Source organism: Pituophis catenifer, unplaced genomic scaffold (genome assembly GCF_029215685.1).
Source record: "Pituophis catenifer annectens isolate HBS135680 unplaced genomic scaffold, rPitCat1.0.hap2 SCAF_3, whole genome shotgun sequence".
In the NCBI taxonomy this organism is placed as follows: Eukaryota; Metazoa; Chordata; class Lepidosauria; order Squamata; family Colubridae; genus Pituophis; species Pituophis catenifer.
The window spans coordinates 136,933,075-136,946,657 of NW_027256883.1; the positions used below are offsets into that span (position 1 = coordinate 136,933,075).

Below are 13,583 nucleotides of genomic sequence, written 5' to 3' on the forward strand. Positions count from 1 at the left end.
GGTGCGATAGATTTATTATGTCACTATCCATTTAAAGAAGCTTATTGCAGCATGAATCTGAAACATTTTATTAAATAGGGCCAGCAGAATAAAATTTAGAATGTATAAGAACTTTAAGCAGTGGGAAAGATTAAAGGTTTAAAGCATCTTTTTGACCACAGAAACACATTTTACACCAGTTTTCTCTGATTTGCTACTTAAAATTAAGAGACAAGATGGAACCAAGTCATATTTATTTGTTTGTTTATTTAATATTGCCGCCTATTCACCCATGGCAACTCAAGGCGGCTTACAGAATATGAAACCACATTTAAAAGAATAAAAACTAACAAAAAGAATCAAATAAATTAATATAATACAATATAACAAAATCACTCCCACCTCCCACCCACCCCATCCCGGCAATAGCAGATCACACAAGCCATTTAATGTGCTCCATCCCACTCTAGGTGTCCTAGGCCCTCTGGCAGAACCAGGTCTTCAGCGCCTTCCGGAAGAATATTAGAGTGGGGGCCATTCTAATCTCTGGGGGAATGATGTTCCAGAGAGAGAAAGCCACCACAGAGAAGGCCCTTTTTTGGGGTCCCACCAGGTGTATCTCCAGTGGGAAATGGGACCTGCAACATTCCCTGCCTTCCCACTCTGATGGGTCAGGTAGACATGACCGGCCCCAAGCCATGAAGGGCTTTAAAGGTGACAACCAGCACCTTGAATTGCACCAAGAACCAAATCAGCAACCAGTATTACTTTATAGCAGGGGTGAAATGTTCCCGGTTTGGATTGAATCGCCTGATTCGGTAGTGATGTCGGTGGGTGGTTCAGAGAACTGCTCCCCCCCGCCCAGCTGAGCCGCGTGATCATCAGCTTTTTTTTTTACTTTTAAAAGCATTTTTTCTACAACCTCTTCAGCCGAAAAAATACTTTTAAAAGTAAAAAAAAAGCCTCTGATGATCGCGTGGCTCAGATGGGATCGTCAGAGCCTTTTAAAAGCATTTTTTTTACAACCTCTTTGGCCGAAGAGGTTGCACTATTCTACTTACCGCATGCCTCCTTTTGGCGTGCACTGCGCATGTGCATCCTGCATTTGGTGCGTGGTGCGCACTGCGCATGCGTGGCCAGCGAACCAGTAGTAATCCGGTTCAGATTTCACCACTGCTTTATAGGTCTGGAATTACTTATTCTGAGTCTGGAAATACTTATTCTGCAATTATACAAAAAACCATTCTGAAACATTAATGATGATGGTGGTAATGGTGGGGGTGTGGTCTCTTGCTTGAGCAGCAGGTTAGACTAGAAGACCTCCAAGGTTCCTTCCACCTGTTATTCTTCCTGTTGAACTTGATTACTGACTTCATGGATATAGACATACTGGTTTTCTGGCAACAATACATCATACCCACCAACACTGGCAGGGCAGGCTACTGTGTATAAACAGGGAGCAATATACCAGATTAACAGAGTTGGAAGGGACCTTGTAGGTCATCTAGTCCAACCCTCCCGCCCAAGCAGGAGACTGTACACCGTTTTTAAGAGATAGCAGTCCAGTTGTTTCTTGAAAGCTCCCACAACTTCTGAAAGCAACTTCTCTTTCGCTGTTAAGGAAGTTTCTCCTTATTTCTAGGTTGAATCTCTTGATAGCTCATGAAACTTTCATATTCTTGACTTTTTTGGCAACCCCTTGTGGACACCGACTAGATCAGGCCAGCCAGATGTTTCCCAAAAGCCAGGCACCAAAACATCTGGAGAAGACATCCTGACTTGGGCTGATCAGAGTCAAAGGTCTACTCTTCTCCTTTGCTTCCCTTCTTGCATCATGGTTCCCAATGAGAGCCAGGCATATCCCAGGAGATTCTTTGCACAAGCTTTCAAAGATATATTTTTTTTTACATGGTGGCCCTCTACCACCTTTGCCTGATGTTGGAAGCATCTGATAGACAGATGGATAGCACCCAAAAATTCCAGGGCTGTTAAACTAGACTGGGAAGTTGAGAGGGGGGGGCACAGAAAATCCCTTCTGTATTTTTGGCAAAAAACCACTCTGCCCAATCCATACAGTAGTGGCCAAAATTGTGGAAACCCCTTGGGAAAAGTGTACTTTTGAGGTTTGATGGCTAATAACACCACCACTTTTTTTTTAGTTTCAAGATAATCATATTCCACTGCTAGAATGCCCTGGGAATAGCCCAGATCTTAACCCAATTGAAAATCTATGGAGCCAACTAAAGAAACTTGTTAGTCAGAAGCGACCCAGCAATAAAACCCAGTTAATAGAAGCAATCATTCAATCTTAGTTTCACATTATAACAGCTGCAGAACTAAAAGACTTGGTTCACTCCATGGGAAGACCTTCTAAGGCCCTAATTCATGCTAAATACACAACTAAGTATTAACCGACCTGATAAGTTTTTTATATCTCGGATTTTCTACTTGTTTTACTTTTCTTCTTTATACTGTAACTGCTATTCTAACAGCAAATCCTTCATAAAAGTTATTGCATTACATTCTTGATTAAATTATCTTTCCATTGATATATAATTTTATGGTACTACTCCTCCAAAAATGGAGTTATTAGCTAGTATTTTCTAGTTTTAGAAAATACACTTTTCCCAAAAAAGGCTCCCACAATTCTGGCCACTACTGTATATTCATCCAGAATTCACCTTGATTCAAGGGAGGGTTGACTCACCTATTTTCCCTGGTCTCAGTACAAATTACTACTCATTGCAGTCTTCTCTGCCTACGGCCAAAAGCACCACTTTTGCACGCATGATTCCTCCACAAGGAAAGAGGAACCTCCTCCTCCTCCATCACTTTTCCCTACCCGGGTCTGCCAGGAACGATTCCCCCCATCCGTTCCCACTTCCAAACACCTGAGGCCGGTCTAAGAAACCCTAAAACTCGCGCAGCGGCCTCCAAAGGGCGGGGCTTCTTTTTTTCCCCCCCAGTGCTTCTTTTCCGCGCGGTCGCTAGGGGGCGGTGTCTCGCGCTCTCAACGAGCCGCGTCGCGCCATTCTAGGCTGCGAGGCAAGCGCGGCGCCAAGCATGGCGAGCTCGACGGGAGCCGCTCCGAGCGGGGCGGACGAGCGTCTTCAGCGGAAGATGTCGCTGCGGAGGTAGGCCCCGGCCGCCTTTCCCTTTCCTCCGACCTCTTCCTTCGCCACAGGCCGGCTGGCTTCGCCGGCGGCGGGGCCCGAGCTTTTCAAGGCGGAAACTGATGGAGGATTGGAAAAACAAACCTTGTGACTCTCAAGCTTCCATTGTAGCCTCGCTTCGGCTGCTCTGCTGCTATTTACAAGCCAGTAGTGGGAGGCGGGAGTTGCGTCTTGCTTTGAATGCTTCCCTGGGAAGAGTACAAATTACAATAATGTAGCTTTAGCGGAGGAAGTAGATCTCGGTTTCTTTCAAGAAATCGGCTGCTTTTGAAGGATTCTGGCTTGCACAGATGTAAGGGCAGCAAAATATGATTCCTCCCAACCCCAGGCTTAATGGATATGTATTTTGATCACATGGAGATGCTGTAATGGTCGTTAAGTGCGAAAAACAGTTATAAGTCACTTTTTTTCAGTGTAACTTCGAACAGTCACTAAACAATTTAGTGGAGGGCTACCTCTGTATTTCATACTGAGGTAGTCCTCAATTTTAAAACAGTTCATTTTAGTGACCGTTCGAAGTTACACTGAAAAAAGTGACGTATGACTGTTTTTCACACTTAACGACCAGTACAACGACCATGTGATCAAAATTCAGCTGCTTGGCAACTGGCTCATTTTTATGACTCTTGCAGTGTCCCAGGGTCATGTGATCACCTTTTTTTTGACTTTATGACAAGCAAAGTCAATGGGGAAGCCAGATTCATTTAACAACCATGTTGCTAACTTTAACAAACTGCAGTGATTCACTTAACAGCTGTGGCAAGGGAGGTCGTAAAATGGGACCAATGTTCACTTAAGAAATGTCTCGCTCGGCAACAGAAATGTTGGGCTTAATTGTGATCGTAGGAGGAGGACTATCTGTACTGTATACACTTTATATAAACAGGACAATATCTAAAGCAAACACCAGTTAAATATAAGAAGCTGAAGGGGGAAAACCACATGGAAATATTTGAGAGCAATTGAACATTATGCAGTGCAAGAATTTTTGATGTCCATATTAAGTGTAGAATTCCTCAAGAGACACATTATTATTGGAGCCAAATAATTGTGTTAGTTGGATTAAACCCTTAGGTTATTCACTTAGAATATTCAAATATAATGACCCTATTGGCTTTTCACAAAGCTTTAAAAACTTGGCTATGTAAGGTAGTTGTCGATTTACAACAATTTGTTTAGTGATCACTCAAAGTTAATACAGTGCTGAAAAAAATGATTTATGACCATTTTTCACTGTTTTGATCTTTGCAACATCCCTATGGTCACATGATCAAAATTCAGATGCTTGGCAGGTGGTTCATATCTAGGATGGTTGCAGTGTCCTGGGATCATGTGATCACCTTTTGTGACCTGACAAGCAAAGTCAATGTGGAAGCCAGATTCACTTAACTACCAGGTCACTAACTTTAACAACTGCAATGTTTTGCTCAACAACTATGGCAAGAAAACTCATAAAATGGGGCAAAACTCACTTAAGAAATATCTCACTTAGCAACAGAAATTTTGGGTTCAATTGTGGTCGTAAGACAAGGACTACCTGTACTTGGCTTTATTATTAGTTGATTAATCATCACAGCTGCTGTTCGTAGTTATTTATGGGTGTTTTTAGGGTTTAAATGTTTTTTCATTATTTTAGAATTTTAGAATTGTAAGCAGCCCAGAGTCACTTGGTCTTATGGCTTTGGAAAAAGAATAAATAAACAAATAGATAAATGTATAAAATGTAAGAGATTTTTTGAAATAAAACATTTCCCAATATTCAAATTAGGTATACAAAGATTTAGGTGACCATAGCTGTCTAAATATGTGGACTATATTGATCAGGAAGGATGCTTGTGACAGAAGCATGGCACAAGTTCATATTATTTGTGTATTTATTTGGACTATTGTACTTTGGTGCTATATTTTTACATCTAACATGGATGGACTTGAACTTTTGCATATCCCATATGAATGCTCCTAAAAAGATATGAACAAACAGAAGGATATTATGTGTGCTCAGTTCAAAGACTTCTTGTTGGCTGCTTTGTGCATATGACAGGCAAACATGGTTTCTTTATCATATTCATTTTGGAGTATACTGTACATACATGGGTTTTTTTATTGAATATGTTCATGTAAGCATCATCACAGTTGTCATGTCTGCAGTATAAATTTTAGAAATGCTGTTCTGGGGGAAAAAATCAGCCAATCCATTTTGGAAATCATTGAACAGAAATTGAAATTACATTTCACTTTGTAGCTCAGAGCTGGGCAGTCTATGATCTTTGTAACATGTAACACCTTGAGCTCCCTCTGACCACAGTACATTTACTCATGGTGAAAATCCCAATACAATTACGCTCTATAAATATAGTTACATAAATAAAATAAAATAAATATTAGATGTAACACATTTAAAAAGCAAAATCATTAAGCATACTGTTTTTACAAAATTCTTCTGCTTACTTTGCATTATTTCCCATCAAGGCATCTTTGTTCTATTGAAGCTCTTATGCTTTTCACAAATATTAGTCATCATTATTTTAGGCTTTTATCTTAACATACAAGTGAGAATTGCAAGTACAACTAATAATCCATTTATAGATATGAAGAAGAACAGGACTTCTTTAGGACTATACTTCTATAGTGACAATCCTGAAGATGTCCTGTTCTCCCTGTATCTAAAAATGGTTTCTCAGCATTTACTTTGTTGAATTATGTCTGGGTCAGTTTGACATAGGTTCAAAGCACAATTCAGAAAATGCTAAGTCAGCAACCTGACGCTTGGCCTTTCTGAAAGGAAAAACTTCACAGCCGTTAAAATTAAAAATTGAGTTAGTTCCATGTAAACAAGGTCATCATGCTCTGATTTTATACATAAAGCAATGTATAGAAGAAAGGGTATGGCTTGTGATCAGGCTTATTTTGCTCCAAAAGATTTGTTTGGCTGCTTATACATTTAGACCAGGGGTCCCCAAACTTGGCAGCTTTAAGACTTGTGGACAGCTATGCTGGCTGGAGAATTCTGGGAGCTGAAGTCCACAAGTCTCAAAACTGCCAAGTTTGAAGACCTCTGATTTAGACTTTCAAAAAGGATGTTTAATTGAATGGAACTCTTGTGAAATTACTTAGTAAGCAAAAAATTAACCATCATCTGTCAGAGAGCTGGAAGATGATATATACCTAACGAGGGGAAACGCTACCTTATCTGGGCTGCAAAAACTGGAAAACTTAGATGGCCCCAAGAAATTAGAGTTTTCTGTACCTTTCTGTAGCCATCTAGAATTTGTTGTATTATTTAAGTAATCAGATACTGTGTAAAACAGGAAGACACAAAATCACGTGAATTTGGTGTTTTTTAAACATACAGATTTTTAGAATAGTGGCATCCCAATGCCCAGGCTCACATATTGTGACTATTTGATTTCATGTGGTACAAAAACCCACCATTAGGATTTGATTTTTTTAAATTTAATATAGGTGTGCTATCAATTACAAGACCCAGCCAGGAACTGATTGTAGAGCAGATCACAAAGTGCTGATGTTCATGTTGTGTATTTCTGATTTAGTATGATGTGCCAATTGGAGCTCTGATGCATCTTCTCTAGCTGATGGGGCACCAGTCCAAGTTACTCAATTTTATTTCGTGCTAAACAAACCATGGGAAAGAATTTCTATTGTTTAGTTGCTTCTACTGGCAAGAAATGACAAAGCAGCATTTACCAGGATGCTGCTGACAAACGATAAGACAGAATTCTGAGAGCGGCCATTAACAGGATGTGGAATCCTGTTGTGTTGATTCTCATTGGAAGCTTCAAGGGGCTCAGATTATCAGTAACAGTATTTTAACACCTTTTGCAGGAAATGCAGTGGAATGCTGTCATAGCAAAGACATCCTGAGAGGGTTTATTAATTTGTAATAAATCAGTTTTGGGGAGATAGCCAAGGCTGCTAATGAGAATTTGCACTTAAACAGAAGTGAAAAGTTCTGGTAATTTTTCTTCACTAGTTTGCCTTTTCCAATATTCCCCTGTGTAGAGACTTTTTTCTGTGCTGTTCACCTGTAAGTGTAGCATCTCAAATTTCATTTTTTTTAGATGCGAACTGTGTAATACAGAAATAGCAAAATACAGATGCCCTCGATGTATGAAATATTCATGCAGGTAGGTATAAATCAAAGACATTTTTTTTAAAAAAAAAATTAGATGCTGAAAATAAAATAACAATGTTTCTTTGCTTTTGTGTTTTCAGTTTGGCTTGTGTAAAAAAACATAAAGCTTTATACAGCTGTAATGGAATCAGAGAAAAGGCGGCCTTTGTTTCAGTGAATGAGTTCAGCAACTTAACTCTTCTAAGTGGTAAGAGTTTTTTTTTTTTTAATTTGATTTATATGCCGCCCTTCTCCGAAGACTCAGGGCGGCTTACAATGTGCTCAGCAATAGTCTTCATCCTTTTGTATATTTATACAAAGTCAGCTTATTGCCCCCACAACTGGGTCCTCATTTCACCTACCTTAGAAAGGATGGAAGGCTGAGTCAACCTTGAGCCTTGGCGAGATTCGAACCCTGCAGTAATTGCAGGCAGCTGGTTTTAATAACCAGCTTAATAACAGGGTGCCTTAAACCCCTGTACTACCAAGGCTCTTGTATTAGTATTAGTCCAATAAAACTGTCAGAGGCAATTAGTCCCGTTACCTTCCTGGGGTAATTGCCTGGATCGTGGCATTTTCCTTGTGTATACTTTTGAAAAATAAAACCGGAATACTTAAACTCATATTTATTGTAAAGAAGAAAATAAAACATCTTACTGATTTAAAATAATTAAATTGTTACATTTTGGTAAAGTTCCTACCGACTACATCTCTGCAGCCGGACTTCTCTTGGCAAGAGAACAAAGAAAAGAGTGAAATAGAAAGAAAGGAATGCGGATATACGTAGTTAGCTTACTGATAACAAAATTGGCAAGCTACGGAAAGTCTGACAGTCCAGAAATAATGAGCTCTGCTGGTAAATACAAAAACACAGTGACAAAAACTACTCAAGGTATTTTAGGGCTTGGGATAAGCAATGACCTAGACCAGGGGTAACCAATGACCTAGGCCAAGCTGTCTCAGGAATTCTGGGAGTTGAAGTCAACAGGTTGTAAAAGAGCCACAATTGCCCACCCGTGACCTAGACTAGTATAGTGCTATGTAGTTTTTTTTTAAAAAAAATATAAGAATTATAAAATTAAAATTTGTTTTTTTAATAAACTCTTGCTACTATGCCAATACTAAGCTCCTTCTTACTGTACTAGCAGTGTAGTTTGCCCTAGTATCCTAAAACAAACACAATAAAGTATGTTGGATAGAATACAAAGATAGGTTGAGAATGTTTTGGACTGAGAATGAGGCAATGTAAGTATTTTTCTTAACTGAAAAACAATCCTAGCTCATATAGAGATACTTAAAATTTCATCAAATGCATAGCATATTTCAATCACAGTTTAAAATAGGGATGAAATGTGTTTGACTATTAGTAGCTCGGGTTGGTAGTTAGGCTGTTGGTTTGAGCTCAGAGTTTGGCAACTTGGTTGCAAATGTTTCATCACCATTCGAGGAGACATCATCAGTGTGTTATGACTTGATGCTCAAGATGCTATTTCTCATAAACCCAAAAGAAAACTTTGTAAGTTTTCAGCAAAACCTTTGTAAAATGCAGTCACATGACTGCAGGACACTGAAAATAACCATAATGCATTTGTATTGCTGACTCAAACTCAAAATGCACTGAGAATGTCTCCTTGAATGGTTATGAAACGTTTGCAACCAAATTGCCAAACTTGGAGCTCAAACCAACAGCTTAAAACAGGGATATTCATACTCCAAATCTTGAAAAACTACTTGAAAACAGGTATGGAATTGGTACACTATACTTCTCAGCAATAATAATAGTAAAAATTATTTACAGTCAATGACTAGTCAGATCTAGCATACAAAACAGCATAAAGAATTTAAAAAATCAAAATAAAACACGAAATCTCAGCTTCTCCTTAAATTTGTCTTTTCCTGGGGTTATATGGTAGGTTTGTGTTTGACTTTGATCATAATAATAGCTTTATTTAAATGGTATTGCAAAATCTTAACCTATATACACTGAATCTTTTAATCTTATGCACACTGAACATTTTAATGTTAAATATGTATTATTTATGTATTATGTATTATTTCTTGATTTTCTTCTTCAGACTATCGGTTTCTAGAAGACGGGGGAAGAATGACTGACCGGGCTGCTCGAGATACTCTTTCTCATAAACCCAAAAGTAATCGATTTGTAAGTTTTCAGCAAAACCTTTGTAAAACACAGTCACATGACAGCATGACATTGCAAACAACCATAATGCAGCTGTATTGCCGAGAACCCAAAGATTGGGCACATGACTATGAAGAAAGGCTGACCATTGGAACTTCAAATCCAGGTCCTAAGTCCTTTGAACAGTCGCTAAGTGGCCAGTCATAACTGAAGGACTGCATATATCTCTGCATGGAAGCCCCTGCTCTTAACTTTGTTAAGTTTGAGGGAAATAGAAAGGAAAGAACAAAGAGAAATAGCAGAAATTACTAGAATGTCCTTGGAGGAGCTAATGTACTGAAGACACTTCAAAATGGAGAGCATTTCTCCTTGTTACAATGGTAAAATTCTAGAGCTATTAATAAACCCATATTCTGCATAAAACAAGTGATACACAAGAATTTTGTAGGAAGCATTGTCCAATGGAAGAACCATTTTATTGTTTGAAAGGTGTTTTTCTACCTTCTTTTTTCCTCTTTGATAATTGCTGCTTGGGAGAAGCAGGAAGTGCGTCTGCAGAATGATTAGGGAATGACTGTAAAAAGGAAAATGGTTAAGCTGTTTGGTTTCACTTGGAAGCATCTGTTTGGGAGCAGTGCCTGACACTTTGAAGGCACAAGTAAAAACTCAACGTAGTTCTGCTGAATAAAGACAAGGGAATGACAGCTGGCAAAGTGGAAGTTTCTCAGTTAGAAATGCAAGAAATAACTGCAATTATAGCAATATAGCAATAGGTTTTCAGGGGTTTGTTTTTTATTTGTATAGGATACTTGCTATGCTTTGCCTTATACACCCAGATAGGCAATACATATCCTGAATATGTTTCCAATCTTGTTAGCCTTTAGTGATTAAGGCCCACATATTCGTGAATGCAAAGATCCTCATATAGAAATGATTTGAGTGTCTAATCTATTCTGTGAAACATAATGCATCTGCTTTCAACATAACATTCAATTATAGTTTACTGTTAAAAAAATAAGCTTGTAAATATTGCACTCCTATGTTTTATAGTTGGGCCATGAGGAGATTAGAAGTTTTTTTCTGTTTTAGGGACTAAAATATAAGCTTAATCTTCACCATGGTTTATTAAAACAAGATTTCGACATGATACTAAATGAATGCAAAAGATTCTATGATTCTCAAAAAAAAAAAAAAATTGGGTCTTGAGTGCGAAGCTTAGTAGTACTAAACCACAGTTTCTCAAAATAATTCTTTAAAGTAGTTCATATTTGAAAGTAATTTAAAAAAAAACAAAAAAACTTGCATCTTCCGTCAGGTAAACTTTCTGAGAAACCGAGCTCGGAGGTGCAAGATCTGCTTACAAACTTTACCAATTGGCTTCACAAAGAGACGAGAGAATTCTACATTTTACAGCAATAAGTAAGTTTCTAGCTGTTATTAGCTTGGATGTTAGCTTAGCAAAACCCCTCATTCTAAATATGGCTTTTATATGTAAGTGTCTTAAGGCAAGCAAGCGATGAAATTCATTGCAATGTTGGATATATTCTGCCGCTTATCTACTTGGTGCACAGCATCACAACACAAGTCTGAAAGGGTTTCTTGATTGATCCTAATAAGATGTTATCCGGCTATAACATCTGAATTATTTTCCTCATTGACCCACAGGAGTTCTGATTGCTTTTCATCATTCTGAATACAGTTGCCCTTTGACTGATTTATATTTATGTTTTCTTGGTGTGTACTCTCTATGTATGCATCTAACCTTGTACTCCTTATATTGAGATATTAACAGTAGAATGATAAAAGCTTTTTAGCTTTATTCCAGAGAATGATAGAAAAGAAAGATGATTTTTCAGCCAACAAGATGCTAATACGTTTCATTGTTTTCAAGGAGTATAATTGTGAATTAGATAGGGGGAGCTTTTGTGTAACAACAGAGACATATTTGTTTCTCTATAAATCATGTCTGCATATTTATATACAAATGTTATAATCTGTCACCATTGCACAGTCTGTTTTAATAACTATTCTTTCAGTGGATGAAATAGATGTTGATCCACAAAACCTATGCACAAGGTTCTTTGTTTCTTGCAAAGACTAAATTGGCTATAATTCTACAAACCAATAGATGGCTCTCTTGCAAATATTTCATGTTACTATAAGGCATTTGCAAGAAGAAATTAATATACTGGACAGTATACTTCTATGTTGTAAGTAGAAATCTAACTAATCACAAAATATCACAAAAACGTGTAAAAATCTCAACTTTAATAAGACAATGTCAGTTTAAAATTTGCCACAACAAATGTAAATGTAATTTTTGTAATAGAAATGTGCTGATCTTGCTCCTGTTTTCACCAACATAGGTTTCAGTTCTGATCAGGGTGGATAAAAATCAATGATTTTTTAAAAAAAAATCAAAAAAATCAGATTTTTTTTATTTAAATTGGATTTTTTTGATTTAAATCGGATTTTTTTTTTATCGAATTTATTTTAATAAAAAACTTTGGGGGTAAAAATCTATCATAAGATTTTTTCTATTTAAGATACATAAATAATTTAGTTTATTCAGCATGAAATGGAGCTTAGTTATGTAGCATGAGGCTGTATATTCTGCAACACTGGGACTATCGGTGAGTCAACAGTGGGTCAAAGGAGTAGCAGAGATGACAGTTGCTCTTTAAAAATTATGATTTAAATCGAGTTGATTTAAATCAAGCCTTTTTACTAGTGATTTAAATCATGATTTAAATTGTGATTTAAATCAACTCGATTTAAATAAAATCCACCCTGGTTCTGATCCAATTCAGTGAGTTAATACAGATCATTGTAGCAATAAGGTAATCACTTATAAAAAGTTTTGCTTATACAATGATCTGTCCAATTTAAAATCTTTTAAATATTTATTTCAGATGCTGCCTGTAGAGAAAAAATGTTGATGAAGTCCTAAAATAGTAGTGTTGGTTGCTAAAAAAAAATCTGACATGTCTAATTATATCAGAACGTTATGTAGTCTTACTAGATCTAATCAGGCATCATAACTGTTTTGGTATACAATTTGAACCATTGTTCTCATCCCCAAAAACATGTTGAAAGAATAATCTAGTATTTCTCATCAGAATGTTACAATCTAAGAGAAATTGGCAAATTCAGTATCCTGGTAGCAACATGGCAGTTAGGGGACAAATTGTGCTGAAGAGAGATTTGTCTCTCTTTATGAACATTTTTTAATGCTACATTTCCCCTGTTCACAGTGGTAGGAATGTGCACATAGAGAAGCGACAGGAAACAGTTTTGGCAAACCAGAGCTTTGCCAGAGAGAAGTCCAGATTAAGAGATTGCACATTTCTGAGCTGAAATGGGGAGGAGGAGGAGGAAGAGGTTCAGAGTAGAACCTTGAACCTTTCAAGATGTATCTAATAAGTTAGAAGGTTATGCCATGTTTTTGGCAAGCTTGATGTCAGGCCCAAGCTCAGAGATGACACAGTTGGATCCAGTCCTTTTTGCTTATGCCTAATGAGTAGAACCTTGCTCAACTCAAGATACAAACTTCTAATCTACTAGATATATTCCAAGAGGTTCTAGGATGTGGCTACCCTGAACCTCTTTCCCGCCTCTTCCATCCAGCTATGGACTGTGCGGTCTCATAATCCAGCTCTCTCTCTGGGAAAAACTCTCTGTGGCCAAAAGCACAGACCACACAGTCACATGCAAGACTGATATGGGGCCCCTCTAATAATGATTATGGTCTTGGAATTTCACCTATCATATTCGTACTCCAGGGATGTAGTGTTGCTAAAAAAAATTAAAAGATTTTTGACAGTTTGTCATGCCTCATAATCACTTAATGAGGCTGAATCAGTGTTACTGAGGCTTAGAAGATCATAAAAGATAATATTTTTGGAAAATGAGGTAATTGTGGCTTTTTACTGCTGTACGCTCTGTCATCATTCCGAGTAATGAACTCCGGGAAGTCAGGACGCTGACACTTTGTTCAGGTTCAAGAAACCCTTTATTGAGTACATCATCTCGCCATTTAGAAAGGCGAAGGTAACTCTAAATAGTTCCTGCACTTAGAGATAGTTAAAAGAATAGGATTCCCCCCCACCCGTGTGTTTTAGGTCATATGGGCCAATCAATTCAGCCAGAGTTTCCTGTT

General features: G+C 37.7%; 1 protein-coding gene across 1 annotated transcript in view; it reads left to right on the forward strand.

The window, feature by feature from the left end:
* Nucleotides 1-3,018: 3,018 nt before the first annotated feature.
* The window catches only part of ZNHIT6 (zinc finger HIT-type containing 6), a 40,037-nt gene continuing 29,472 nt past the window's right edge, over nucleotides 3,019-13,583 (forward strand). The window contains exons 1-5 of the mRNA XM_070939414.1: nucleotides 3,019-3,113; nucleotides 7,232-7,297; nucleotides 7,386-7,492; nucleotides 9,360-9,445; nucleotides 10,740-10,843. Of these exons, the coding sequence (XP_070795515.1) occupies nucleotides 3,043-3,113; nucleotides 7,232-7,297; nucleotides 7,386-7,492; nucleotides 9,360-9,445; nucleotides 10,740-10,843 (434 nt within the window). The 5' untranslated portion in view covers nucleotides 3,019-3,042. The remainder of the gene's footprint in view (nucleotides 3,114-7,231; nucleotides 7,298-7,385; nucleotides 7,493-9,359; nucleotides 9,446-10,739; nucleotides 10,844-13,583) is intronic.